The following is a 27401-nucleotide window of genomic DNA, read 5'->3' on the forward strand; positions in this document are numbered from 1 at the left end:
ATTAGCGCAAACGGCGCATGTGCGGGAGCACGCCAAATGACGTGCACCAGGAATGGAGAGACACATCTGAAGCCGCCAAACGGCCATTGGCCGGGCGGCTAATGGTTAAAGGGTGCAAAATGTAACAAGTTCCAGCATTTGCAGCCTCACCCCTTTGTCCCTGTGACAGCAGGTGAGGGATCTTCCCCCTGTGCCTGTTGTCATAATTTGAAAATAACGCAGCCGAAATAATGTCTACAAGTACAGTCAGCCATTGCGCTTCTAGTGCTGATGAGTGCTCTCGTAGCCTATTATTTTGCCCACTTTCAGGTAACTACCTGGCCACACAAAGACAGCTATGCCGAGAGTCTGCAAGAGACTGAGACTGCACCAGGGATCTGTTGACTGAGGGTGTAATGCTCCGCAGGCTTCTCAAAAAAAAAAAAAAAAACTAAAAAAAAAAAAATCAGTCAGGTTGTGTAGCTGAACAGTGAAAATTTAAGGCTGGTTGAAAGAAAAGCAAATCTTTTAGCAGGAAAAACAGCTCCCACATATACGTTTCATCTGTATTTAGTTGTCTTGGAATTCATCTTTAAGAAACACAGCAACAGGAGGACCTACCCGCTCTTCACGGCCTTTGCACAATATGACTACTATGCGGCCTTGACGTTTCCTTCCTGTTCTTCCCATTCTCTGCACCAGGCGGATTGGACTCTTCTGAGCATCAAAACAAATAATGAGATCTACTTCTCCAATGTCCAGACCTTCTTCTCCGACGCAGGTGGATACCAGAGTATTATATCCACCTTCCCGGAACCGCTTCACCACCTGAAAAAAACAAACTACACTCACTGGCTGTGACAAATGCTTCATATAAACTGACCGTTAGCAATGAGAACAGAAAGAGGTCATGTGACTGCTGATAAAATGGACAACAAAGAAAGATCCCACAGCTAATGTGTTATAACATATTGACCTTTAGGAACTATGCCTATACAGTCCAGTGAGAGCACCAAACAAACCTTACTGTTATGAACTCATTTTTATTCAAAACGTAACAAGTCAACATGTTTCAGAACCGAAAAGAATCCCCCTCTATCAGGGCTTAGGAATTTTGGCTGGGCTTAAATGGACTCAGGTAAGAAGATACCAAATAGATCAGATGATACAGGCAATTAAAAACATGGGACAAATACGTCCCTTGGTCCTCAAAGGGTTAACCACTTGCCCTCCTGAGGATTTACCCCCTTACTGACCAGGCCTCTTTTTACTACTCTGCGCTGCACTAATTCAACTGATAATTGCGCGGTCATGCAATGCTGTACCCAAACGAAACTTCCGTCCTTTTTTTCACACAAATAGAGCTTTTTGTTAGTATTTGATCACCTGTGCACTCTTTATTTTTCGTGCTATAAACAAAAAAAGACCGAAAATTTTGAAGAAAAATAATATTTTTTACTTTCAGCTATAAAAAAAATATATAGTAAACTTAAAGTTAGTTATAAATTTAGACCAAAATGTATTCTGCTACATGTTTTTGGTAAAAAAAAAATCCCAATAAGTGTATATTGATTGCATTGTGTGAAAGTTATAGCGTCTACAAACTATGGTATAGATACCGCAATTTACGCCATTTTTTTGCTATACAGCGCTGCTCTAGTTTAACTGACAATTGCGCAGTCATGCAATACGATACATAAATGAAATTTATGTTCTTTTTTTCACACAAATAGAGCTTTCTTTTGGTGGTATTTGATCACCTGTGTGCTTTTTATTTTTGGTGCTATAAACAAAAAAATTTGAGAAAATTTTTTTTTTTAAAAAACAATATAATCTCATTTCTGTCTTAAAAAATATCCAAAAAATAAAGTTGTGTCATAAATTTAGGCCAAAATGTATTCTGCTACATGTTTTTAGTTAAAAAAAAAAATCCCAATAAGTGTAAATTTATTGCTTTGTGTGAAAGTTATAGCATCTACAAACTATGCTATATGTAATGGAATTTACACAGCTTTTCCTTTCTGACTGCCCATCACATTTCTTGAGGTGCTAAAATACCAGGATAGTACAAACACCCCCAAATGACCCCTTTTCGGAAAGTAGACACCCTAAGCTATCTGCTGAGAGGCATATTGAGTCCATGGAAGATTTATTTTTTTTCCACAAGTTTATGGAAAATTACAAATGTAAAATTTAAAATATCATTTAAATGATATATTTCTTGTACAAGCCATGGGCATATGTGGAATTACACCCTAAAATACATTCTGCTACTTCTACAGACCATGTAACACTGGCAGGGTTGATTAAAATGATCAGCTTTTATTTATTCATGTAAAACCTTTATCCCAAAAGGAAGAAAACTGTTGCAGTAACTGATTAGCGTGAGCTGGAGTTTGGCTTCAATTTGTTGTATTCAAATCAGTTAATACATTTAAGACTACCCCACCACCACCAACGATGGGGGCACTATTCCTCCCACTGACACCAATGATGGGGCACTGTTCCTTCCACTGATACTAATGATGGGGCACTATTTCTCCCACTCAAACCAACGATGGGCCACTATTCCTGCCATTAATACCAATGATGGGGCACTATTCCTACCATTAATACTGATCATGGGGCACTATTCCTCCCACTGACACCAATGATGGGACACTATTCCTCCCACTGACACCAATGATGGGCACTTTTCTCCCCCAAAGTACTAAAGATAGGGCAAGGTTTCCTCCCACTGCCCACAGTCTGATCCCTCTAAAGTCTTAAGGACAGTAAACTGGCCCTTTGCTTAAAAAATTTGAAGATTCCGAGAGCAAAACTGTGGCAGTCTGCTGTGTAGCTGGCTTTGTCTGGTTAAAAGGTTGGACTTCGCTGTCTAACAAGGATGAATGAATACCTGCTGAACCACTGCACCTGAACAAACCTATAAATAAGTAGGTTTGGGCCAATCGTTCAAAAGTATTTTAAGCTAGGGCATCAACATGCTAACAATGCACCTAGCATTTTCAGAAGGAGATCAGCAATAGCAGCCCAACCTGCAACATCCTTGCATCCTCTAATAATTGAGCACAAAGATCACAGCACCTTGTCTCCCTTGCCAACATTTAATGCAGAACGCCAGCCAAAAACAAGATAAAATTAGACCATTGAGAGATCAACCTAAAACAAAAAGTTTTTGCTGCAAATATTCTAGTTTCATCCAGAAATTTCCCCAGCACTACTTTTTTCTGTCACTAGATGTTCTCAGTCCAATGGTCAGCATAATTTAACATATTTCCTCTGAGCCCAGGTCACTTTGGACAAACATCTTGCACATCTGACTACGACCTAACATCTATACAGAAGTGGCACTAAAAGGCAAAAAAAAAAAATGACACACTTGCAGTTTGTCACTAGCATTAACAAATCAATTGCAACTCCTTTACCAGTTGATACTGCTGTTTTGTTTTTGTTTTTTTACTTCCTTTAACAGACCAGGCCATTAACAAAGCAGTCCTTCCAGCAACTCTTACCAGTTGATCCTGCTGGTTTTTTTTTTTTTTTTTTTTTTAACAGACCAGGCTGTGCAGCAAAACGTGGACGTTAGAGGATTGAGGCAAATCAGATGTATGCAATTTTAAATTCTTTGGGGTATCTATTTACAAAGTACAACCTCCTCTTACCAAAATTGGAAAATATATTGCATTTATGTGCCCTAAAATGAATTTTAGTGAATTTGTTATGGAAACATTGCCTTTGACAAACCCTTTTGTTATTATTGTGTGACATAAATTTGCACTACTACCATATTCAGTGCAATTGCTAGGCACAGGATTTGTAGAACAGCGAGGATCATCGTAGTAGCAGCCACAAGGATTGGCCAATTATGGAATATGCCTACTTACATTAGTGCAAGATAGACCAATGTGACTGTGCAAAAAAAAACAAAATTCAGCTTTAATAGCCCTGCATTTTATATGATAACACTGAGGGACCGTCCACAGTCCAGAGCACCGGAGGAAAAAGGAGACAACGCTGGAGCTGGCCGAAGCAGGGGTAAGGGTTCATTCACTTTATTTCCAACTCTTGCCAAACGCCCCTATAGCGTTTGGCAGGCGTTAGGGAAGCATTTTTAATGCTCCTCAAATGCCCTATGCGTGGTTTTGAAGTGTTTGCCAAGTGTTAATACCACAACACAAACGCCTATAATGAAGTTAAATAGTATTAACGCTCCGCAAATGCCTCACAAACTCCTGCAAGGCGTTTGAGAAGCGGTACCATAGACTTGAATGGGAGGCTTCAACTTCTCCTGACTGGACATGAGGCGTCAGCTTTGCTGCGACGCTAATGCTTCATTGTGAACAGCACTGTGTGCTGCCATGTGCAGAATTTTCACAGGTGTTTGAGAAACGTTAAAAACGCTTCCCAAATGCCTGACGCCTGCTGACAAAGATAGTGTGAACATAGCCTAAGGCAAGCATTACAGCCCTTTCATCTCCCCCCATTGGCTTAGAAGCATTTACCACTTGCAATGCTGGTGGGGACTGCAAGCATAGATTTTGTCTAATTCTTGGAGTTGAGCTTTAAAATTACAGAAGTCTTCTGTACTTTACTTGACATTGGCTTAAAGTATAACTAAAGGCATTTTTTTTTGTTTTGTTTTAGACCTCTGCCACTTTTTATTGCGGTCAGTGCCTCCATTAGGGAAACTCATCCTATTTACCATCATCATTGAAAGTGACAGTAAAAGAAACCACAAATTTTGGCTTGTCCCCAGAAAAGCAATAGAGGGGAAATTTTTCAATGGGGACACTAGTTCTCGTGGCCTGGGGGTCCCTAAAGAATAACTTGCAGAGATTTTCTTACTTCCTGAATATGAGACAGGAAGTGAAGGTAAATCTCCCCAATGGAACACAGATGGCAAAAATTTAACTGACAGGGGTTACAACCCTCCCCTGCTCTACCGAAAATTAAGAAAAAAAAAAAAAAAAAAAGCTTTGCCTATAGCAGCGGTTCTCAACCTGGGGGTCGCGACCCCTTTGGGGGTCGAACGACCATTTCCCAGGGGTCGCCTAAGACCATCGGAAAACACATATTTCCGATGGTCTTAGGAACCGAGACACCGCTGCAGTCTCCGGCGATGTGTGGGCGGGATGATACGCTGCTGTCACCCGGCCACACCTCCAAGATCGCTCAGCAGCTCCGCCTCCTCGCCACTGATTGGCCACCGGAACTGTAGCTCAGGAGAGGCACACAGGCGGCCAATCACCGGCGAGGAGGTGGAGCTTGGAGAGGAGGAGCCAAGCGGCAGCGCGCGTACATCAAAGAAGACCGAGGGAGCGAGTGAAGAGGAGAGCGGCCAGAGAAGGAAGACAGCTGACAGGTAAGTGAGAGAGCGAGCCCAGGCTGGAGCAGGGGTCAGCAAGGTAAGTATCATTGGTGTCAGTGGGAGGAATAGTGCCCCATCATTTGTGTCACTAATACCAACGATGGGGCACTACTCCTCCCCCCACTGACACCAACGATGGGGCACTACTCCTCCCCCCACTGACACCAACGATGGGGCACTACTCCTCCCCCCACTGACACCAACGATGGGGCACTATTCCTCCCCCCACTGACACCAACGATGGGGCACTATTCCTCCCCCCACTGACACCAACGATGGGGCACTATTCCTCCCCCCACTGACACCAACGATGGGTCACTATTCCTCCCCCCACTGACACCAACGATGGGTCACTATTCCTCCCCCCACTGACACCAACGATGGGGCAGTATTCCTCCCCCCACTGACACCAACGATGGGGCAGTATTCCTCCCCCCACTGACACCAACGATGGGGCAGTATTCCTCCCCCCACTGACACCAACGATGGGGCAGTATTCCTCCCCCCACTGACACCAACGATGGGGCAGTATTCCTCCCCCCACTGACACCAACGATGGGGCACTATTCTTCCCCTCACTGACACCAACGATGGGGCACTATTCCTCCCACTGACACCAACGATGGGGCACTATTCCTCCCACTGACACCAACGATGGGGCACTATTCTCCCCTCCACCACACTGACACCAACGATGGGGCACTATTCCTCCCACTGACACCAACGATGGGGCACTATTCCTCCCACTGACACCAACGATGGGGCACTATTCCTCCCACTGACACCAACGATGGGGCACTATTCCTCCCACTGACACCAACGATGGGGCACTATTCCTCCCACTGACACCAACGATGGGGCACTATTCCTCCCACTGACACCAACGATGGGGCACTATTCCTCCCACTGACACCAACGATGGGGCACTATTCCTCCCACTGACACCAACGATGGGGCACTATTCCTCCCACTGACACCAGCGATGGGGCACTATTCCTCCCACTGACACCAGCGATGGGGCACTATTCATCCCACTGACATCAGCGATGGGGCACTATTCCTCCCACTGATACCAATGATGGGGCACTATTCCTCCCACTGATACCAATGATGGGGCACTATTCCTCCCACGGATACCAACAATGGGGCACTATTCATCCCACTGACATCAGTGATGGGGCACTACTCCTTCCACTGACACCAATGACATGGCACTACTCCTCCCACTGCAAAATTACAGTTATGAAGTAGCAATGAAAATAATTTTATGGTTGGGGGTCACCACAACATGAGGAACTGTATTAAGGGGTCGCGGCATTAGAAAGGTTGAGAACCACTGGCCTATAGATCTACTTTAAACAGGACTTATTTCCCCCTATGCTTTTTGTAGAACCGTATAGTGTCCAGGAAGCATTTTTGTGCAGTATCTCATGACAACAATTAAAGATAAACCCCCAGGCATAAAAACTCAAAACAAACAAACTCATTCATAACCACAAAGAACAAATCCATTTTGCACCAAATTCCTTTTCATACTCCTAGTACCTTGACAAACTGGGTGTGACATCTCTGAGCTGCACACAGCCTGCGCAGGCAGCAAAGATGTGGGAGGAAGCCCAGCAGCTCCAATCACTGCAGTCTGCCTGCAGAAAACTCTGGGGAATAGAAGCAGTAACTGGTCTTTAATAAAGGAAGCTCCTGTACAGAGGAAAGTTTCACAATGCATTACTGCATGGATCTGGATGAAATCCACAAAGCACACCAATATTTAAAGTGATACTAAACCTAAAAATGTTTCTTTACCTTAATGCATTGCTTGTATTAAAGTAAAACATGTTTTTAGTTTTCCTGTGCTCCACCTTCCCCGTGTGAAGTGGAAGAGAGGGGAGAAGAGATCAGCACTCTGATTCCTGTGGGAAGAAGAGAGGAGAGAAGAAATGCAAACAGCAGCAGGAGCCAATGGCTCTTACTGCTGTCAATCAAATGCGGTGACGAGGAAGTGGAGGGGGGCGAGCACACAGCGTGTGTCCCCTAGCAAATGGTTTGCTATGGGGACACACAAAGAAGAGGAGGAGCCAGGATGGCAGGTGGGAAACTAGAGAAGAGGAGGATTGGGGCAGCTCTGTGCAATACCACTGGTCAGAGCAGGTGACTATAACATGTCTGTTATTTTAAGTAAAAAAAAATAAATCTGCCTTTAGTAACACTTTAAATATACATAGCTCTTGTTTTTAGAAAATATTTGCTTATTGTAGCTTGAACACCAGGTAGAGTAGGAATGGAAATGTTCTGCAGTTTTGTCCCGCCTCAAGCTGCTCTTTCTGGGTGTATCAAAACAGAGAAAAATTCCCAGCTCAACTTACCAACCAGCCTGAAACCAACCAAATTGTCCTGTCTAACAGTTCATGCTAAAAACATGGATTTAGTTTGCACGCATTTGCAAATACATTTGTGAGCTGCAGAGCCTCTTCACGGCACTCCAGTATTTTCTGCAGTTCCTAACTCTAGAAATTTTGAGAGCCTCCATAGTAGAAGCACATTTATAATAATGGATAGACTGAGGGCAGGTATGTCTGGAGGGAGCCCAGCCCTCAAAGGCACAGGAGCGCACTGGACACCCAGCATATAGCACAATGGCAGCAGAGGTGTCCAGTGCGTCCATACCAATATACCAACAGTACAAACAAAGGTCAACTGCCCCAATGGAAATGTTCTGCAGTGCTGTCCCACCTCAAGCTGCTCTTTCTGGGTGTAGCCTTTTACTCCTTTTCCAGTAGAGGAATGCCCCACAAATGTCATGACTCTGACAGTGGGTTGATGGTGGTTAAGCATTTCTGCAATTTCTTGGACACTGTCCCTGAATGATGAGAAGATCATGATCCGAGTATCTTCTGGAGATTTTCCAGAAGAGTTCTGCCCTGCAAAACAGCAAAAATATGTCTGTTAAGGTTCTCATTTATTCAGGTCATAGTAAATCTAGTGGTATACAGTTTATTTACACTGATTTGTTTGGCAACATTGAGAAAATTTAGCCACTCATTCAAATAGCCTCCTCAGTTCTAATAAAGGCCAGGAATTTATTCAGCATTAATAGCCACATAGGAACTCCATGACTTAGGATTCAGCAGCCTTCCTAAACCTTAAGGAAATGGGACATTCTTTCAACAGATAGGTGTACATTTTGGACAGAGGACAACTTGTTTAAGAAAGGCCTGAAAAGGGCCACCTACATCAAACTCGAATACCCATCCCTCAGGGCCCAGGCCACCCACACTGTCACCGACGTTATGTCCTTAACATTTCTCTCCCAGCAATTTCACAATAATGGCATGTAACTCAAACACCTGTCCCTGAGGTAGGTTCCTAAAATTTATATGCATTTTGGAGGTCATAGAGATCCTCTTATGATGAGTTATATAGACTGCTTTTGGATATGTCTTTTTGCCCCGACCTTCTGAGCGGATTTATATGTGCTTTCCTGGTAGTTTGAATTGGAGCCAAACTATGAGCTAACTTATATTGTCATCACGGGACCAACAAGTTATTTTATTTTGGCAGATCTCTTCACTAATTGGGTTTTAGATGGTTGGGTTCAAAGGGGCCCCCTGATGTGGATGCACTGTGTCCCTTGGGTGTGCACGCATATAGTCCTTACATGTGTCCTGGTATATCAATAGATGTCTTATCTGTGTCTGATTCTGTCACAGGATCAAATTCTACCTACTTGTCCCTGAAGAAGCCCTTTGGGCGAAATGCATTGGAACTTCATCTACAGAAGATTCCTCCGCACATTCTCTATTACCACTTAAGAGGGATATGGTTATCCACCATCACCTGAAAAAAAAGCTGAGTGTGGCTTGATTTAATATACAGAAACTCGTATAGCTGTGACAGGGCACTTTGGAATTGTGTTTTCTCAGATTTTGTCATTTTGCCAACTTAAAGAAATGAAGGGTCTATTTTTATTATAGGTGTATTTTAAATGATAGAGACAGAATATCAACAACACATGAAACAAATGTTGTAAATTGAGTTGCAGTTCAGTGAGTAAAATAAGTATTTAATCCCCGAGAAAAACATGACTTCATACTTGGTGGAGAAACCCTTGTTGGCAAGCATAGAGGTAAGACATTTCTTATAGTTGGTTACCAGGTTTGCACACATCTCAGGAGGGATTTTGGTCCACTCTTCTTTACAGATCTTCTCTAAATCCTCAAGGGTTCTTGGTTGTCGCTTGGCAACTCGAAGTTTCAGCTCCCTACATAACTTTTCTATAGGATTAAGGTCTGGAGACTAGCTAGGCCACTCCATGACCTTAATGTGCTTCTTCTAGAATCACTCCTTTGTTGCCTTGGTTGTATGTTTTGCGTCATTGTCATGCTGGAAGACCCATCCACGACTCATCTTCAGTGTTCTGGCTGAGGGAAGAAATTTCTCATCCAAGATTTTACAATACATGGCCCTGTCCATTGGCCCCTCAATGTGGGAAAGTCAGCCTGTATCTTTAGCTGAGAAACAGCCCCAAAGCATAACGTTTCCACCTCCATGCTTGACTGTAAGGATGGTGTTCCTAGGGTCATAGTCAGCATTTTTCTTCCTCCAAACACGGAGAGTCAAATTAATGCCAAAGAGCTCAATTTTGGTCTAATCTAACTGCAACACTTTATCCCAATTTTTCTCTGAATTATTTAGATGTTCATTGGCAAACTTCAGAAGGGCCTGTACATGTGCCTTCTTGATGAGGGGGACCTTGCAGGCGCTGCAGGATTTCAATCCATAGTGGAATATTTTGTTACCAATGGTTTGTTTGGTGACTGTGGTCCCAACTGCCTTGAGATCATTCACGAGTTCCCCCCCTTGTAGTTCTGATCCCTCACTTTTCTCATGATCATCCTTACCCCATAAGGCAAAATCGTGCATGCTCCAGACCAAGGGTGATTGATCGATATTTTGTATTTCTTCCATTTGTGGATAATCGCTCCAACAGTTTTCTCCTTCCCACCAAGATTCTTGCTTATAATCTTGTAGTCTATTCCAGCCTTGTGCCTGATGTCCTTTGACAGCTCTTTGCCCATGGTGGTGAGGTTTGAATAGAAGAAAGATTCTGTATACAGGTATTCTTTATAAACATAGGTTGTCACTAGGAGAACCTTCTTAAAATTGACAGGACTAATCTGTGTACCACATGAGCACATAGACAGACTGTGGGAGCCAGAATTATTGTTGGTTGGTAGGGGATCAAATACTTATTTTACTCACTTACCTAGCTGCAACTTGGATTTCTGGTTGATATTCTGTCTCTATCATTTAAAATACACCTATGATAAAAACTATAGACCCTTCATTTCTTTATAAGTGGGCAAACTTCCAAAATCTGCAGGAGATCAAATAATTATTTTCCCCACTGTGTAAGGGTGTATGTATGTATGTATGTGTGTATACACACACACACACACACACACACACACACACACACCTAAACAAACAATTCACATTAAAACAGGGTTTTGTTTGCGCACATTTGCAAATATATGCGTAAACCACTGTGCCCACATTAAGGCTTTTCTGTATGCTGCGGTCTATAAATTTCAGAGGCTACCAAGTAGGAGCACATTTAGAGGTGGATAGATTAAGTGCAGGTGAGCCTGGAAGGAGGGATGCGCGTGACACCCATAATCTATCTACTACTATATATGCTCCTACTTTGGAGACTGACATTTATAGAGATAGAACTGCAGTATACAGAGGAGCCCCGACGTGGGCACTACAGCCTACGCATAAATTTGCAAATGTGTGCAAACAAAACCCTCTGTTTTAGCATGAATTGTTAGACAGGGCCGATTTGGTTATTTTGTAGGTTGGCTGTTAAGTGTGCTGGGAAATCTTTTGTTTGCTTGTAACATGCATCGCCCTTCCATGTGCACGTTATTGCAAAGGCTAGTTATAGTTTCGGGTGGTTGCCAATTTTTGTACAGTTGGTTGAATTGGGTGCAGGGCTGCACTGGACGCCTTGAGCTGCCATTGTGCTTTTGCTGGGCATCACGTGCATGCCTAAGGAGAAGCGAGCTCCCTACATGTACAACTGCCCTCAATTTATCCACTGCTATATGTGATACTACTTAGGAGACCAATAATAATTATTCCCTGGTTGTTTCTGGGATAAGACTGCTCTATATAGTAGATAAATATAATGGCACTATAAATTAAAAGGGAAATAAGATAAATCTAGGTCACAAAATAGTTGCCGAGTGGCTGCCCTGCTGCATTGTGTACACAGGTAGGCCACTTGGCATGGGTACCATTCAGTGAATGCTTTGACATTTCTGAATGAATGCAAAGCGTTCTGATTGGAGAAGGTGGAGAGCATGACGTCACTGCCTCTCCACCACATCCAATCAGCAAACACATCCAGGTGCATCAGCCAGGTATAGCACCATACATAGTTGCACCAAACTGTATTTCTTTAAATGTTTGCATGCATAGTTGTACTACTAATAGTACATTTATTATCAGAACTTGTCTTGTAGACTCACTACAGGACAGGTTAGATGATAGTTAAACTTTACTACAGCTATGTTTTATTGAGAAATATCAAAACATTTTGTAAACTTGATTATTGGTCTTCTGGGTGACACTGAATATGGCTTACCCTTGCAAGTGTGCCTTAGGTTGCTGACCCCTCCTTCAGAAAATCAACTACAAAGGTTCCGAACTGAGCAAGCGTTTGCCAATTAAAAACATTCTAATTACTCTGCCCTCAGTCCCCTCCATAAATGATCGATAGGAGCCAGAAGTGAGCGCACTCTGTACAATTAGCCATCTCGCATGACACAATGAACAGATCATACAAATCGATTCTCTGAAATTAGAAGCTGTGAGCTGGCCTAGATAAAAAACCTATAGTTCAATATTCGTCACAACAGACAAGCTTTGAAAGCACTGTACAGAGATAGGACGGATGCCGTTTGAGTGCCCACAATGCCTTACAATTAGTGTACAAAACAAGTCCGTTTTAGTAACAGGTTCTGAAGAGTTTGTTAAGGGGGGATGAAAATGTGTGATTACTACATTTTACTCTTTATTGACGTCTGCAAATTGGAGCACAAAAGAACATTCACATAGAACATAAATACAGAAATCGGAGATGCAAATTAATAACTTGCAATAATGCCAAGATTACCTAAAGCAGGGGTCTCCAAACTTCCTAAACAAAGGGCCAGTTTACTGTCCTTCAGACTTTAGGGGGGGCTGGACTGTAGCTATTGGAAGTAGAAAATGCCCTGACATCAGTGGGAGTAAACAATGCCCCGTTTTTTAAGTCTATGAGAGGAATTGAGCTCCCTGGTTGGTGTCATTGGGTGGAAAGAATCATGCCCCATCATTGGAGTCATTGGGAGGAATTGTGCCCCTTCATTGGTTTTAGTGGAGGGAATTATGCCCCATTGTTGGTGTCGGAGGATGAAATATTGCCCCAAAGGCCAGATAAAAGCAAGCAAATGGCCACATCTGGCACAGTTTGGAGACCACTGACCTAAAGATTGGTCAAATGTGTTATCACCTCTAATTGCCGGATATCAAACAAAATAGTTATTGCTACTTTTTCATTAGTTATGTAGATTTTATTATGAGTGAGCAGAGTGATAACATTTGGTTGTTACAGATCTTTTTTTGTCACATCACAAAACTAGAGTTTGCTCTTGACCAAGCTGTACTGCTGCTGCAGAATAATTTGGGGAAATGGCTGCACTGTCTAGCAGGGGTGCCCAGCAAACTGGTTCAGTAGAATGTATGGGGGCACTCAAAAAGTTTCCATCATTTTATGTTTTCATTGGATACAGTGAGGGTGGGAGGAGTAGTAATTAGTCATGTCTAAGAGTGTCATGTGACTAGTCTGTCTGGCAAGCCGGCTGATCATGCACTTTAGTATAATTCCTAAATAGAATTCGAAAAAAAGTGCAAAAAGTTTTGAAGACCACTTCTAAAATATTTTGGCAATTAAAAAAAATGATTAAATATATGAATGCATGCAACAAAAACCTGTGTTTAAAGCCCAACTCCTGTGCCCCCCCCCCCCCCCCATTGCAAAGGTTACATAATTGTTAGGTCTAGGAGTTGAAGACTGTCATATTTATCCCCTTTCAAATAGTGCACGACTAAGGTCACACTTCTGGCCGGGGAAGGGGGGGTGTTGAGCTGTAGTTTTACTACCAATCGACTGCCCCGTAAACCTAACAGCAGCTTGAGTGGGTTGTGCAAATGCCACAGCTACGATTCTTTGCATCACACCAAAAATTAACTCTCCTTCCTAATGCAGTCAGGTGGGCAATACCACCAAACGTGACCCATTCAATAGAATGGAACCATACCATGACCAAGTTGCAGCGTGGTGGTATGGGCTTTTAAGGGGAAAGATAGGAAATATAAAAAGAAGATGCTTATCTACCATTATCACATTTCAGAGAGGGTGGAAAGGGCTGCAAAAAAAGTAAACAAACTCTAATAGTCTTCCATTGGATGTGAGGGACCACTCACAACCCAAGGTTTCAGGGAAAAAAGGAGAAGACCAGAGCAAGGAATCAGGTAAGTAGTAGTGCCTACTCCCTTATGCCCTAGACTTAAAATAAATGAGCATTTAACCATTGCATTGTGATGGGCACTACTGCAATGGTAGCTTTGTTTATTTTTTTGCAGATCCCAGATTTAGTTAGAAATTGATCTAAGTGACTCCCATTTTCCCTTTAGAAGAGTTTACATATAGGCATTTAAAAAATAACTTAGCCTCTTGCCTGGGTTTTGCTGTGAAGCAACATACCCACAGTGAAAGAGCAAGTTGAAAATATGAAAGTGTAGGGATATTTAAGAGTGCACATCAGCGCTCTGAACCAGTCCCAGGCATGGTCAAGTCCTTTGGGTCGGTTTGTGTAGTGCAAGGGCACTGAACCATGGACCAGGACCACTTGAAAGAGGTGGTCCCAGGTGTGGTTCACTTGTGATCTGGTACAGTTTGCTTCAGTGCAAATGCAATCCATGCCAGAGCATTGTTCTCTTCATAGAGGACTATACTGAAAACAGGGATCGCTGGTTTGACGAGTTGGGAAGTGTGCTCAGGAAAACTTCAATAGTAGTCCATGTGAGTGCAGACCAGCAGGGGAGTGAGGAGACAGGAGAAAAGAAATTGGGCACAGTTTGGTTTAACCGGCCCAAGTAAGAGCGCACCCAAAAATTATAGAATTTTACAGGTCACTTAAGCCCACATAGACATGTCATTTATTCTGAAAAGTAGTGTGAAAAATAACCAGAACTGTGGTAAGCTATTAGAGCTCACCAGCAAGAAACCGGCTTTATAAGTCTCTTTATTAAAAGCAATCTGCATATGTGAACCCCCTAATCCTTCCAAATGGCAGAAAACGATTGGGGAACAATAGAACCCATCAGGTTTTTATAAAAGGTTTGAGAACACAGTAATTTAAGAACTAAGCGGTGTCAGCTCTACCAAGTTGCCTTTTCCTAAACTACTCAAACCCTCTCCACTTTTCCTAATCTCAACAGAGACCAGGGTGAATAAAAATCAATGATTTTTTTTAAAAAAAAATCAAAAAAAAAAAAAGGATTTTTTTTAATTTAAATCGGATTTTTTTTTAATAAAATGCTTTTTGAGGAAAATATATTACCATCCAAAGGTTATTCCATCATGAAATAAAGATTAGTTTTTTAATTATGTAGAATAAGGCTGTATATGTTTAATTTTTTTGGTAAATAAATTCCATGAATCCATTCACAATGTCAGGCTCTTTTAGAGGTTTTTGTAAGATTATTGGGCAGTTTCTCTGCCTACAAGATATTATCACAGATGTTTGGTTTACTTTTGCAGTTCTCAAAACTGAATTTGACTCAGCGGAGATCACATGCCTCTTCTTCACAGCAAAAATGTTATAACATGAACTGAGTTAAGAAAAAGACCTTCATCCTAACTTCTACAAACCTATGAATACAGAATCAACCCCTTCAGTGCTAAGTTTCAAGAAGTTCAGTGAATAGAATAGAAACAATATTTTTCTGATTGTTTGGAGTGGAATAGATCTGCACAAGAAGAAAGTGAAACTAAGTGTGAGGGGGAAGGGGCTGACAGTCTACGTTTCTTAAAATATATATATTTTGTTTAGCCAAATTAGTTACCAAACATGGATGTTTGTTTAAGCAAATACCATATGCTGGAATGTTATTGTTTCAGTTGAATAAATCTATTTAAATTGTTATTATTACGGTAATGATTATTTTTCTCCTTCCTAAGTACAACAGAAAAGTTGTCCAAATATGAATGATTAACCTATTAAACTGGGGATAAAAAAAACTAATATGAAAAGTTGTTATTCTAAAAATCTTCATCTACTTGTATATTACAGTTATACCAGCAAGAATTAGTCTATGTAGAAAACTAGGATTTAAATCAAGCCTTACTGACTAGTGATTTAAATCAAATCGACCCTGATAGAGACCAACCCTTCAGTAGTTCCAGGATAACTAGGAGGGTTTATGAGACTCCACAGGATATGTGCACAAAAGACAGAACAGCAGTGAATTTGACATGATCAACAGGTATTTTGTTTGCACTTCTTGAACAGATAAGAAACTGCTTTCTTTGGTATATTTCACAAAGGGTTTACATACACTTTAAGCCCAGGGAGCAATTGATGACAATAGGCAGACATGAGGCAAAAGAAAGAGCTACCAAACACAGGAGTAGCTTGGCCATGGCAAGAGCAGTAGAAGGGCCATGTTTTACTGGCATGGGAATGCACATCCCTATGCTGGCACTCCCATTGTTGTCTGCATCAATTTGACATCTATGTGGAGCGCGGCTGGGTCCCTGAACTCACCCTGTGTGCATTTGGGGACCCGCACTCACAAGATACCATACTGGGACACAGCAGCTTTGGGACTGCCAACAGGGGGATGCGCCTGTGCACCCCCATGCTGGTAAAATGCAGGCCTGCAAAGGGCATGTATGCAATTGTCCTGTGTGTACAAGGTCTACAGCTGGCCATACATGGATCATAATTCAGATGGTTCAGCAACAACTGGCTGAATTTTGATCCATGTGTGGCCATTGTGGTTGAACAGAAATCCATCTACCGATCAACCTTGGTTGTGTTTTTCTTAACTATAGTCTTCTGACCCTCTTCCTCCTACAATCCTATTGCTCAAATGTCTAGAGATTGACAGACCAAGGAAAAAAAAAAGAAAATTTGATCACAATCTGCACATTTTGGGCTCTGTGTTGCCCCATGCACATGCCACTGTCGTAAGAACAGCCCTTAACATAAATGTTTCTAACTATTGCTTGACTGGGAAACTTGCTTAAAAACATTTTGTAATTGTTATTTTGTAATTTGACAAACAACCACGTCGTTCATTCACAGAGATCTGAAAATGAACTACAAGTCCTGTCTGCCACCGCAGCAGACAAGCCTGTAGTTCACAACAGAACACAAATGCAGTTATTAATGCACTCATAGTAACGTATAAGCTGTATTGTTTTGCAGGCTCCTGTGCAAAAAATCCTAAACTTTTTTTTTTCTTTAAAGATGTACTTGGCCTTTGGTAAAGTCATGGGCTTACTGAAGGTGCTACAATTTACAACAGAACTTTAGTGGTTTTCCAAATCAAATATTGAAACAAGGAAAAAGTTATGTTTTTTATGATCTTTCAAGCACATCCAAACTACAGTAAAATGAAAACATTTTCAACCACCATGCTTTTGGTAGCACATTCTAATCAATGCCCTTGGAAAAAAAAAAACCAACGTAATCAGACAGGGCAAAGGCTAAAATCGGAACATATTTTCTGTTTACGAAAAGTCAAATAGCAGCATGCATCTTCTTAACACATGGAATGAAAAAAAATACAAAGCCGCAGGCAAGAATTAATACTGATGTTTGTATCATTTGCACTCTCAATTATCGTTTCTCCCTCCCCACCTACTGTGTATTTCACCCTCTCCTCTAAATGGATTAGAAAACACACAGGTCATTCCTGTGTCATCAGCACACAAAGTATTTTCTCACTAAATGTCTGTCAGTTTGCCACAAAAGCCATTTACACAGCACGAATGATTCCAGAAAACTATTCCCATCTCAAAGCAGCTTCATGTAACCCGATGACAAGGACAACGTGGTGACAAAAGTAAATGCTGTTAAAGAGTGGCTGACTAGAACTGCAAATAGTTTGAAAGATAAAGATGAACAGTTAAGTAGTTAAATTTACAGTTAAAACACATGCATGTGAATGGTTTAAGATAAAAATAATTAGTGTAATTATGTTCTACCAGTCCTGTAATCCAGGCAGGTCTGTGACCTCCATTTTCACCACTACAGGTAAAGTGGAACTTAACCAACTGAAGAGCAGGCCTTTTCCTGACACTTGTTATTTACATGTAAAATCCGTATTTTTTGCTAGAAAATCACTTAGAACCCCAAATATTTTAAATATGTATTTTTAACCTCCCTAGCGGTCTGATTATGTCAGTATTTCTGTGCTCAAAGCGGTACTTTTTTTGCATGGAAATATGTTGTTTTTTTTATTGTAGGCCTATAATTTTTAGGAATAACTCACCGAAATCAGTCCGAACAAAAGTCTAGTGAACATCCCGGGTATGATAAAATTTGAAACACAAAATCATAAATTATAATATAATAATCATAAAAAAAATATTATAATAATAAATGTAATTAAATAATGTAATCAAACCACTGAAATTTGAAATAGAGCTCCAAGTTCGCACATCACTGAGCAAAGTCGCAGAATCGCTTTCAGTATCTGATGACGAGTTTCCCCCACGAATCATTATCACTCAATTCTGCAAGTGGTTCCAATTTACTATCGCTGTTCTCTAGCTGGTCTAAAATCGCTTGTAACCTAAAAGGGACGGTTTTTGGACGCCATGGACGTTTCTCAGTTTCCAGGCAGAAAGAACAGTAAAAATGCAGGCAGGGCACAGGACAAAGCACTCGGGACAAAATGTATGTGAAATGGTTTGATACAGGAATGTTATATTATCAGATTTTAGTGTATTGAGTGAATGTAACTTAACATTTTTGAATATCCTGCCGGTTCCGTCCCCCGTACGTCCCAAGGCTCGCAGGGAACAGAACCCGGATGCTGGCCGGGGTTGCTGCAGGGGGGACATCGCAGGAGCAAAGGACAAGGTAAGTGATCGAGGGAATCCCTTAGCAACGCTGCAGGGTAATCCGGAATGTAGCTCGGGGTTACCGCTTTTGGTACTGAAAATTAACCCCCGAGCTACACTCGGAATAGCGCCAGGGAGGTTAAGCAGAGGCCCTAGAGCAGGGGTCTCCAAACTTTTCAAAGAGCCGGTTTACTGTCCTTCAAACTTTAGGAGGGCTAGGTTGTGACCAGTGGAGGTAAAGAATGCCCCAGGTCCAGAATCAGTGAAAATAAACATAGGGTACTATTCCTCCTATTAATACCATTAATTCCCATCATTGCTATTAATGGGAGGAATAATGCCCCTTCATTGGTATCAGTGTAAGAAATAGTGTCCCTTTGTTGGTGTCAGAGGGAGGAATAGTACCTCATATCATTGGAAGGAATAGTGCACCAAGAGCTGGATCAAGGCTAGCAAAGGTCCACATCCGGCCCTTGGGCCGCAGTTTGGAGATCCCCGCCCTAGAGAATAAAATTGTGAGTGCTGCAATTTTTTTTTATGGCACATAAACACAAGTTTTGAAAAAATGAATATTAGTGCACACAAATACAATATAGTACCCATTTTTTTGAAGAATATAAAAGATGGTGTTACGGCGAATAGATACCCAGCCTGTCACACTTCACTGTGTACGCCTGTAGAACAGCGACAAACTACAGTACCTAAAAGTCTCTATAGGTGATGCTTTAAATGCCTTTACAGATTACCACTTTTAGAGTTACACAGGAGGTCTGGGGCTAGAATTATTGCTCTAATTTGCCATGATACCTCACATGTATAGTGTAATCCCCGTTTAGGTTTGCGTGCAGGACCGACACATGCTAACACCTTGGTGCACAAGCACGGGAGGATGCGGGCTTTTAAAAAATGTCTTTTTTTTGTTCATTTTTATTTTTACACCATCTCTAAACTTTTATTGCTGTTGCAAGGAATGTAAACATCCCCTGTGACAACAATCAGCAGTGACAAGTCCTCTTTACAGAGATATCTGGGGTCTATTAGACCCCAGTTGTCTCCTCTGCCCTTTACAGCATCAGATCCGACCAAGATCGGTTTGATTCGATGCTTGTACAAGCTAGTAATAGCTTGCAAACAGAAGACAGGAACTGGAAGTGACAAAATACTGTCCGCTTACAGCTCCTAATACCATAGCTGTGATTTGAGACTATCTGATCTCTGAAAACCTCCATTGTAAGCCAGTGCGACCACTAGCTTAAGTGCTGGGCTCCCCTATAACAGGACATCCCAGAAAGGCACCTGAGGGCGGCGGAATGGGTTGTCCCCCCGCTAGGATGGCTTTTATATTCAAGGGAATTGTTGGCCGAAAACAAAAATATTGGGATGATGCCTGTACCTGTAGGCATCATCCTGGTAGAACCACTTCAACCAGGGGACATACAGGTACCTCCTATGGGAAGGAAGTGGTTACTATTCAAAGCAAACTCACCCACCATATTTCCATGCTTTATTTTGTAGAGAAATCAGTTTAAAAAAAAAAAAAAAAAAAAGACATCCACTCAGCATTTCTAGATGTGGTCATCTTGAGAAAGGGAAAATTAATGCAGCATTTTCTTCCTGGAGTCCATCTGCCCTCAGCTAAGGCATTCAAGCAGGAGGTGTGTTTAGATGAGAAAACTCCTCCCTTCCAGATAAAAGAAAAAATGCCCATGAAGACTCATGGGATGAATGACATTGTATCCTAGGTCATAAACCAGGAAGAAACTGAAGGGTAAAAAAAAAGTTTTAAACAAGTACAATATACCTTCTTATCTATTTACTAAGGCTAGCAGAATAAGAAATAAAAATAGTCAATGTTGATTGAGAAAGTAAAGTTCTGCTTTAAAGGGTCACTAAACCCAGACTATGAAAAACTCTCATTACATGGTACAGAACAGCGTGTGCATACTCACAAGGCCACTAAAGCACTCATTTTGTGTAGAGTAAAATATGCCTGCTTGATTCTGCTATCACCTGTCCCTCCCATCTTCTGTGTCCCCACTGCAGGCTGAGATTGTGTATGCCAGCTGGTTACCTCTACTGAGCATGCTCATTTTTCAATGCCTTTCTTAGCATTGTGTTTCCTCCTCTTTCTGATCTGCCCATATGACAATAAAGCTTCGTTTTAATACAAATCAGCATTAAATAGATCAAATTTCATTTCGAATACCTGTAAAGTAAAAAAGAGCCTTGGATGCAGATGCCATCTGACAAAATAAACGCTAGTGTCAGTCATCACTCACTCCATATACACCTTCACCATATTAATGCAAAAAACATTCACATTTGATGTTCAAAAAAATATTTATAGGGAGCTAAAAAACATTTTATTGCTATTTATAATTAAATTTGATTTGCTCTTCTGAAACTTTTGTTTCGTCATATGACTGGAATAGCACTATCAGGGCTGGCCAGACAGACTCACACTGAAGAGCATACATCAACAGAGTAATTGAATCCCCTGCCAAGGATATTTCCCTGCAGATGCCAAAGAACTGGGAAAGGTGATATGACCACACAACAGTGCTGCAGGAATAAGGTAGTTACAGGATTTACAAAAAAAAAAAATACAATGGCATGATATATATGATTTACGTGAATTATGGCAATTAACAATTCTCTGTTTAGTATGACTTTTTGCAAAATAAATACTTTGGTCAAGAACTTAACTCCAGGCTGCTGAATAGACAAAGAAGGAGCATCACCACACTAGTCATGTAAACCAAGTAGGCATGTACTTTCCCACTTTGTCTTGTTGGCAGTCATGTCTAAGGCTAGGTTCACATATGTGCGGGTGGTGCCGCTGTGGATCCGTACAAAAATATGTGCACCCGCACAGAGGAATGCACACCCGCGTGTGCCATTAATTCTAATGGCACACCACCACTGGAAATCGCAACCCCACTGTGAACCAAGGTTTCCGTGCAGGCTGCGTTTTCAGAAAAAGTGCAGGGACTTCTTCCCTGCGTGTCCTGGGGCACGGGAGTCCATTCAAATGAATGGGCTCTTGTGTCCACGCAAAACACGGACTGCAGGTACATGGATATGTGAACCAGGGGTAACTATCTCACTCCTGATGGGCAGGGGTTGTTTGAAGTGAATATAAAGCCCGATTCAGGTACTTATGCTAGCTGCTTTTAAAAACACATTTTAGGATTACAGCATGGTCTTTTACACATTAATGGCTGGAGTTGATCTTTATGTGCAAACATCTCAAGGATGATGTAAACGCCAAAGCAGTTCAGTGGGGTATTAGAAACCTACCCAGCTTATTCCAGGAATTAAAATGCTGTATAACAACTTCCTCCAGTTTTTTTAACTTCGGATGGCTGTAGATAAATGGCTTAACATCAGGATCTAAAAAAAATAAACAAAAACATTAGATATGACCAAAAATTATACAAGTAGCACTTATAACTCAATTTAAACACAGAACTAGCATAATGTTAGATCTGCTAACTGAAGAGGGTTTCTCTATCAGGTGCAGTCAGCTACCACTGGTAAATGTTACTTCTTGATAGCCATTAAAGTGTTACTAAACACAACAGTAAAATCAGTCTGTATATGCAGTAAAGCATGCTTCTTATACTCACTGTGGAGTCTAAGGGGTTAATCCTCTGCATTGAGTAAAAATCCTAGTATTTTAAAAAGAGACATAGGATGGTAATTCAGGTACATAGGGACATCCAAAAGGAATTCAACCGAGGGTGGGCAACACTGCAAACACACTAACAGGACCACAAGTAAGGTTACCAGAGGGGCTCAGAGCTTACAGAGATGCATGAAGAACCTTGAGACCAAGGTGGCACCAGATAAGGTCTGATAATCAACACTGCAAAACACGTGAGAACAGAAAACCAGGTGACAGCCTTGTAGGTCTTAGAAACATCTGGCTGCTGATGAAAAGCCCATGAAGCACTTACCGACCTAGAAGGAGGGAGCTTTGACAGAGAAAGGTAAAACCTTATTGAGCCTATAAGATTGAATGATTAGTTATTGAATTTACTTGGAGAATAAGAAGCACAGAGTCCCCTACAGAGACCTGCAGAACTGAAAAACTGAGTCAACTTGGTTAAAACAAGCTGTAGCTGCAAGATCAGACTAAAACAGCATGTACCACATCCAGACAGTTTAAGGTGATCCCCATGGGATGTCGTGAGCAGGACAGAGATTGGAGAACAATGTCCTTGTCACATGGAAGGAAGAAAAAACCCTGAACGCATCTGTCTCTGTGACCCACAAAAATAAAGGTCACCAACTCTTTGCCAAATTACAGCCTTTGGAGAACACACAACATTTGATGCTATGGAGTCACTGGGGGGAACAATGTGCGTGACCCCCTGTAAAAAAATACAAGGCAAGCAGTTTTTGAAAGAATAGTTAGGGTCTCAATTTGACCCCTGATGGTACTCAAGGTCAGATGGTTATCTAGTCCAGATTTTTTGCAGAGAAGACAGGAATCATCCCAGAGAGTAGTTCTTGAGACAGAAATTCCCTGCTTTGCACAAGAAATATGCTTAACAAGTGCAGTAGATGACTGTAAGAAGTCAACTGCCTATGTATAGTGACAACGGAATCTGACAGGCCCCTCTCCCTCAGGATCTAGGCTTCAAGAGCTAGGTTGTTAAGGCCAGAAACAAGGAAGCAGGATGGTAAACCACTCCTTGGGATAGAAGACCTGGATGATATGGAAAAGCCTGACAGGAGTCTGATGTGGTCCAAGAACTGCATCAGACTGAGCCAGCTTGGTGCAATGAGAATGCCAAGAATAACTGTCATCTCAATACTGCAGAGTGAAGGAAAAGGCATAGATCGGGTGGAACTGATCCCATAGAGCATCCAGAGAACTCACCGTGAAGGCTAGAAGATCATTCGCAAACTAAAAAAATCCCAGCGCCAATCAAAGAAAGTATACAATTATGCAGCTGTGCACCAGTGAAAACCACTAATAATAAATAACACAAAAAACAGCGCAAAAATTAAATAAATAAAAATAATCACAAATAAATAAATGTCCGTGCAAAAATATATATATAATATTTTTTGGGAAAATAAGGACTTATGTTTGAAATATTATATATATATTTTTGCACGGACATTTATTTATTTGTGATTATTTTTATTTATTTAATTTTTGCGCTGTTTTTTGTGTTATATATAGAAGATCATTCGACCTGGAGACAAACGTGCAAAGTTTGTTGTTGAGCCTGGAAGCCAGAAGATCCATGTCTGACACTCTCCACCTGTGACAGAAGTCTTCAAAACACTTTAGACACAGGAGAATGGTCTCTTCACCTCAGACAGTGACAGCTTAAGTCTGTCTACCAATTTTCCACCCCTGTAATATGCACAGTGGACAGGGCCAAAACAGAGTTCACCCTAAATCAGAATCTGGCTGGCTTCTCTTTGAGCTGCGAAATTTCTGCTTCCTCCCTGGTGGTTGATGCAGTGGCGTTAACAGACTCATATACCCTTTATTCAGGGTGGGTTTCCTATTGGTAACAACAATGAACACGGGAGAGAACGTCATAGGAGGGAGGAGCCTGAACATGGCGGCTGTGGGGAGCGAGTGGCTCTAGCTCCTTGCTGGGTCCCGCTTCCCGACCCACCCAGTGACCCTCATTAGGTGCTGACTCACCGGAGTCTGGACGAGGTGGGAGGTGAACCTGGAGAGCCGGAGATGGGAGCTGGTCTGAGGCTGCAGTGTCACGCCGGATCCCCCGGCGAAGTATGAGTGGGAGATCCGTGCGGTGGAGAGGAGAGGAGACGCTGCGGGACCACGTGACCTGCCGCGGAGCATTACTGGGGGAACGAGGAAACCGGCCAGCTTCCTGATGTGACAGGGAGCCGCAGGTCTATTGCTGCAAGCTCCCCCTGGCTGGCTGTCCGACCCTGGGTCAGGGAGACCCATGAATGCAAAGAGACCCATCCTGCTTCCCTGGGACGAATCCAAAAGAAAAACAGCATCGGAAACCCAGAGGAATCGCCCCCCCCCAGGACTGAGCAGCAGGGAAGGCCCTCCACATAAGCCTGGAGCCACGAGCCTGGAGCCACCTCCTGAGAAGGGAAGGGTGAGTGAGTGCTGCTGGGGGCTTACTGTGTTGTGGACCCTTGAGTGACACAGGAGTCCAAGGGGTGAAAGAGGGGAGGGGAGGATTCCCAGGGGTTGGAAGAGAAGAAGAGAGGAGGCCCAGGGATCCCAGGAGAGTAAAAACACATAGGAAAAACAGCAAGCCTGTCTGGTCCATAAAACATAAAGAAGCGGTAAAATCCCATCTTGAGAATATGAAGAATAAAGGTTCCAAGGGAGCAGGGTTCAAAGGGTCCCAAACAGGAACAATAAAGAAATTTACATCATATGGAAATATTACGCCAGAAAGGGCCCAAGGCGCAAGCGCAAAAGGGGAAATGGACACTAGCTTAGGAAACAGTCCTAGATTATCACTGGGCATGAATAGCAGTTGTAGCCAACAAATAGTGGATGGCTCGGGAAAAAAAGAATCTGATGGTGAACTACAAGTACCAAATAAGAAGGAGATGATAGAAATGTTTCAAAATTTGGAAAAAACGATAAAATATGAAATGACAGCCATCCGTAATGATTTGGGACACCTGCTAACAAGAATGGAAGAATCAGAGGAGAAAGTTAAAATCCAGGCCCAAAACATAGATAATCTAAGGAAAAAAATAAACCAATTGGAAAACTCCCAGAAAAAATTGATCTATAGGATGGAAGCTCAAGAAAATAAAGAAAGAAGGTGTAATCTCAGAGTACGAGGAATCCCAGAGACTGCAAAAGGGGAAACGCTATATGAACTAGTTAAAAAAATTCTGAACTCCATAAGAGACAGACCTGATACAGATGTTATCGAGTTGGACGGAGTGTTCAGAATAGGAAAGTTCAAACAGGCTACAGAGAAGGAAAGACCGAGAGACATAATTGTCCAGTTCCAAAAATATGGGGTCAAAGATGAGATTTGGAAGAAAACTAAGGGAAGATCATTAATTAAGTATGGAGATTGGACTATCCAAATTTATGCGGACTTAACAGCAGAGACCCTATGGAGAAGGAGATCCCTGAGACCCCTGCTGGAGCAAATGAGAAAACAGAATGTGCAGTATAGATGGGGTACCTCAGCATCTCTAATTGGCTGGAAAAACGGGGTCACAGCCTATTTGAGATTCCCGGAGGAACTAAGGGACTTTTGTGATAGACTGGACTTGCAAAGAATGGAGATAGCTGGGTGGGAAGAAGAAGATAAAGGAGATACAGAGAATACAAGAAAAGAGGACTGGCAGCGGGTCAGGGGTAGGGGGACGGAGGCTTCGGGGTTGGGAAGGGAGGGAGAATTAAGTAGAAAATAATTTTTTTTTTTCTCTCTCGCCCCTGGTCTCTCCCCCCCGGAAGTTGAGGTTCTCCAGGAAGCTTCGGTTAAGGGAGAGAAGTAAAGATTCTTTCTGAGTCTAGCTGGTAGAGAGAGGGGATCTGGGGGGGTCGGAGGAGAGGGGAGACGTACATGGGCGGAGCTTACGCCCTAAATTTTAAATCAAAAGGTGGAAACAGATCCACAAATGATTTGTAGGCAGTCCATAAGCCTAAAAATGGGTAGGGGAAAAAGAAGAGAAGGAGGGGAGTGGGAGATGGGGGGTGGGCGGGAGGGACCAGAGGGAGGGGAGGTTGGGTTGATATGCTGCAAGATAGTAGGGGGGCCTAACAGGAGGAGACGAATCAGAAGAGAGATAGACAGAATCAAGAAGGATGGAAGAAATACAGTTTATAACATATAATGTGAATGGGTTGAACTGTCCTGGGAAAAGATTTAAGTTGTTTAAAGAGTTACATCACAGGGCTACGTCAGTAGTATTTTTACAGGAGACACATTTTGAGATAGAATCAAATGTGAAAGTAAAATCCAAATATTATCCAACATGGTATTACGCTGACTCTCCAATTAAAAGAGCAAAGGGGGTGGCAATAGGATTGGCAAGGAATATGAGATTTGAGTTGGAAGATAGAAGGACTGACCCGGAGGGGAGATTCCTGTTCTTGAAGGGTAAATTACAGGGAATTGAGTGTACACTAGCCAATATATATTGCCCCAACAAGAAACCGGAGATCTTTTTGAAGGGTTTGCTGAAAAAACTGATAGAGTTTAAAAAAGGGCGTTTGATAATAGCAGGGGATTTAAACCTTTGTATGGACCCACAAAAGGATGCAACCTCCCTTGTGCAGAGAGAGGGTGGTAGGTCTCTGAGAGCCTTGAAGAAGGCGATCCACGAGTACCAATTGGTGGATACTTGGAGAATGATGCATATGAAAGACAGAGACTATACCTTCTTCTCTAATGCACATGAGATATACTCGAGACTGGATTATATTCTAATAGATCACCAACTCATTGAAATGCTGGTTAAAATAGAAATAGAGACAAGAACTTTCTCAGATCATGCCCCTGTCATAATGAAAATAGGATGGGGAAAAAGGTGGACGGGAGGCTTAGGATGGAGGTTAAATGAGGCTCTTCTCTTGGATGAGGAAATCGTGCAGAAGATCAGGGAAGAGATCAAGGTATATTTCAAGGAGAATGAGACAGAGGAAGTATCGACAGCTACAGTATGGGAAAGTCATAAGGCATATATAAGAGGAATCTTGATTGCAATGGGAGCAAGGAAGAAAAAAGAAAGAAGAGAGAGGGTTAGTGGACTCTTAAAGGAAATCCTGGAGTTGGAGCAGATACATAAGAAGAAAACAACAATAGAAACAAGACAGAAGTTAATGGATAAAAAAGACGAATTAGAGAGATTGATGGAAGAGGAGAGGAGAAAAGT

At 42.1% G+C, this 27401-nt stretch overlaps 1 protein-coding gene across 1 annotated transcript in view; it reads right to left on the reverse strand.

The window, feature by feature from the left end:
• FANCM (FA complementation group M) overlaps nt 1–27401 on the reverse strand; it is a 226066-nt gene that overhangs the window by 50877 nt on the left and 147788 nt on the right. Inside the window, exons 8-10 of the mRNA XM_089657217.1 lie at nt 21837–21929; nt 8081–8268; nt 601–807 (exon numbers count right to left, since the gene is read on the reverse strand). Coding sequence (XP_089513343.1) covers nt 601–807; nt 8081–8268; nt 21837–21929 — 488 coding nt within the window. The remainder of the gene's footprint in view (nt 1–600; nt 808–8080; nt 8269–21836; nt 21930–27401) is intronic.

The sequence above is a fragment of the Staurois parvus genome, unplaced genomic scaffold (assembly GCF_062004578.1).
Source record: "Staurois parvus isolate SC_StPar_1 unplaced genomic scaffold, SC_StPar_1.0 ptg000978l, whole genome shotgun sequence".
NCBI lineage: Eukaryota > Metazoa > Chordata > Amphibia > Anura > Ranidae > Staurois > Staurois parvus.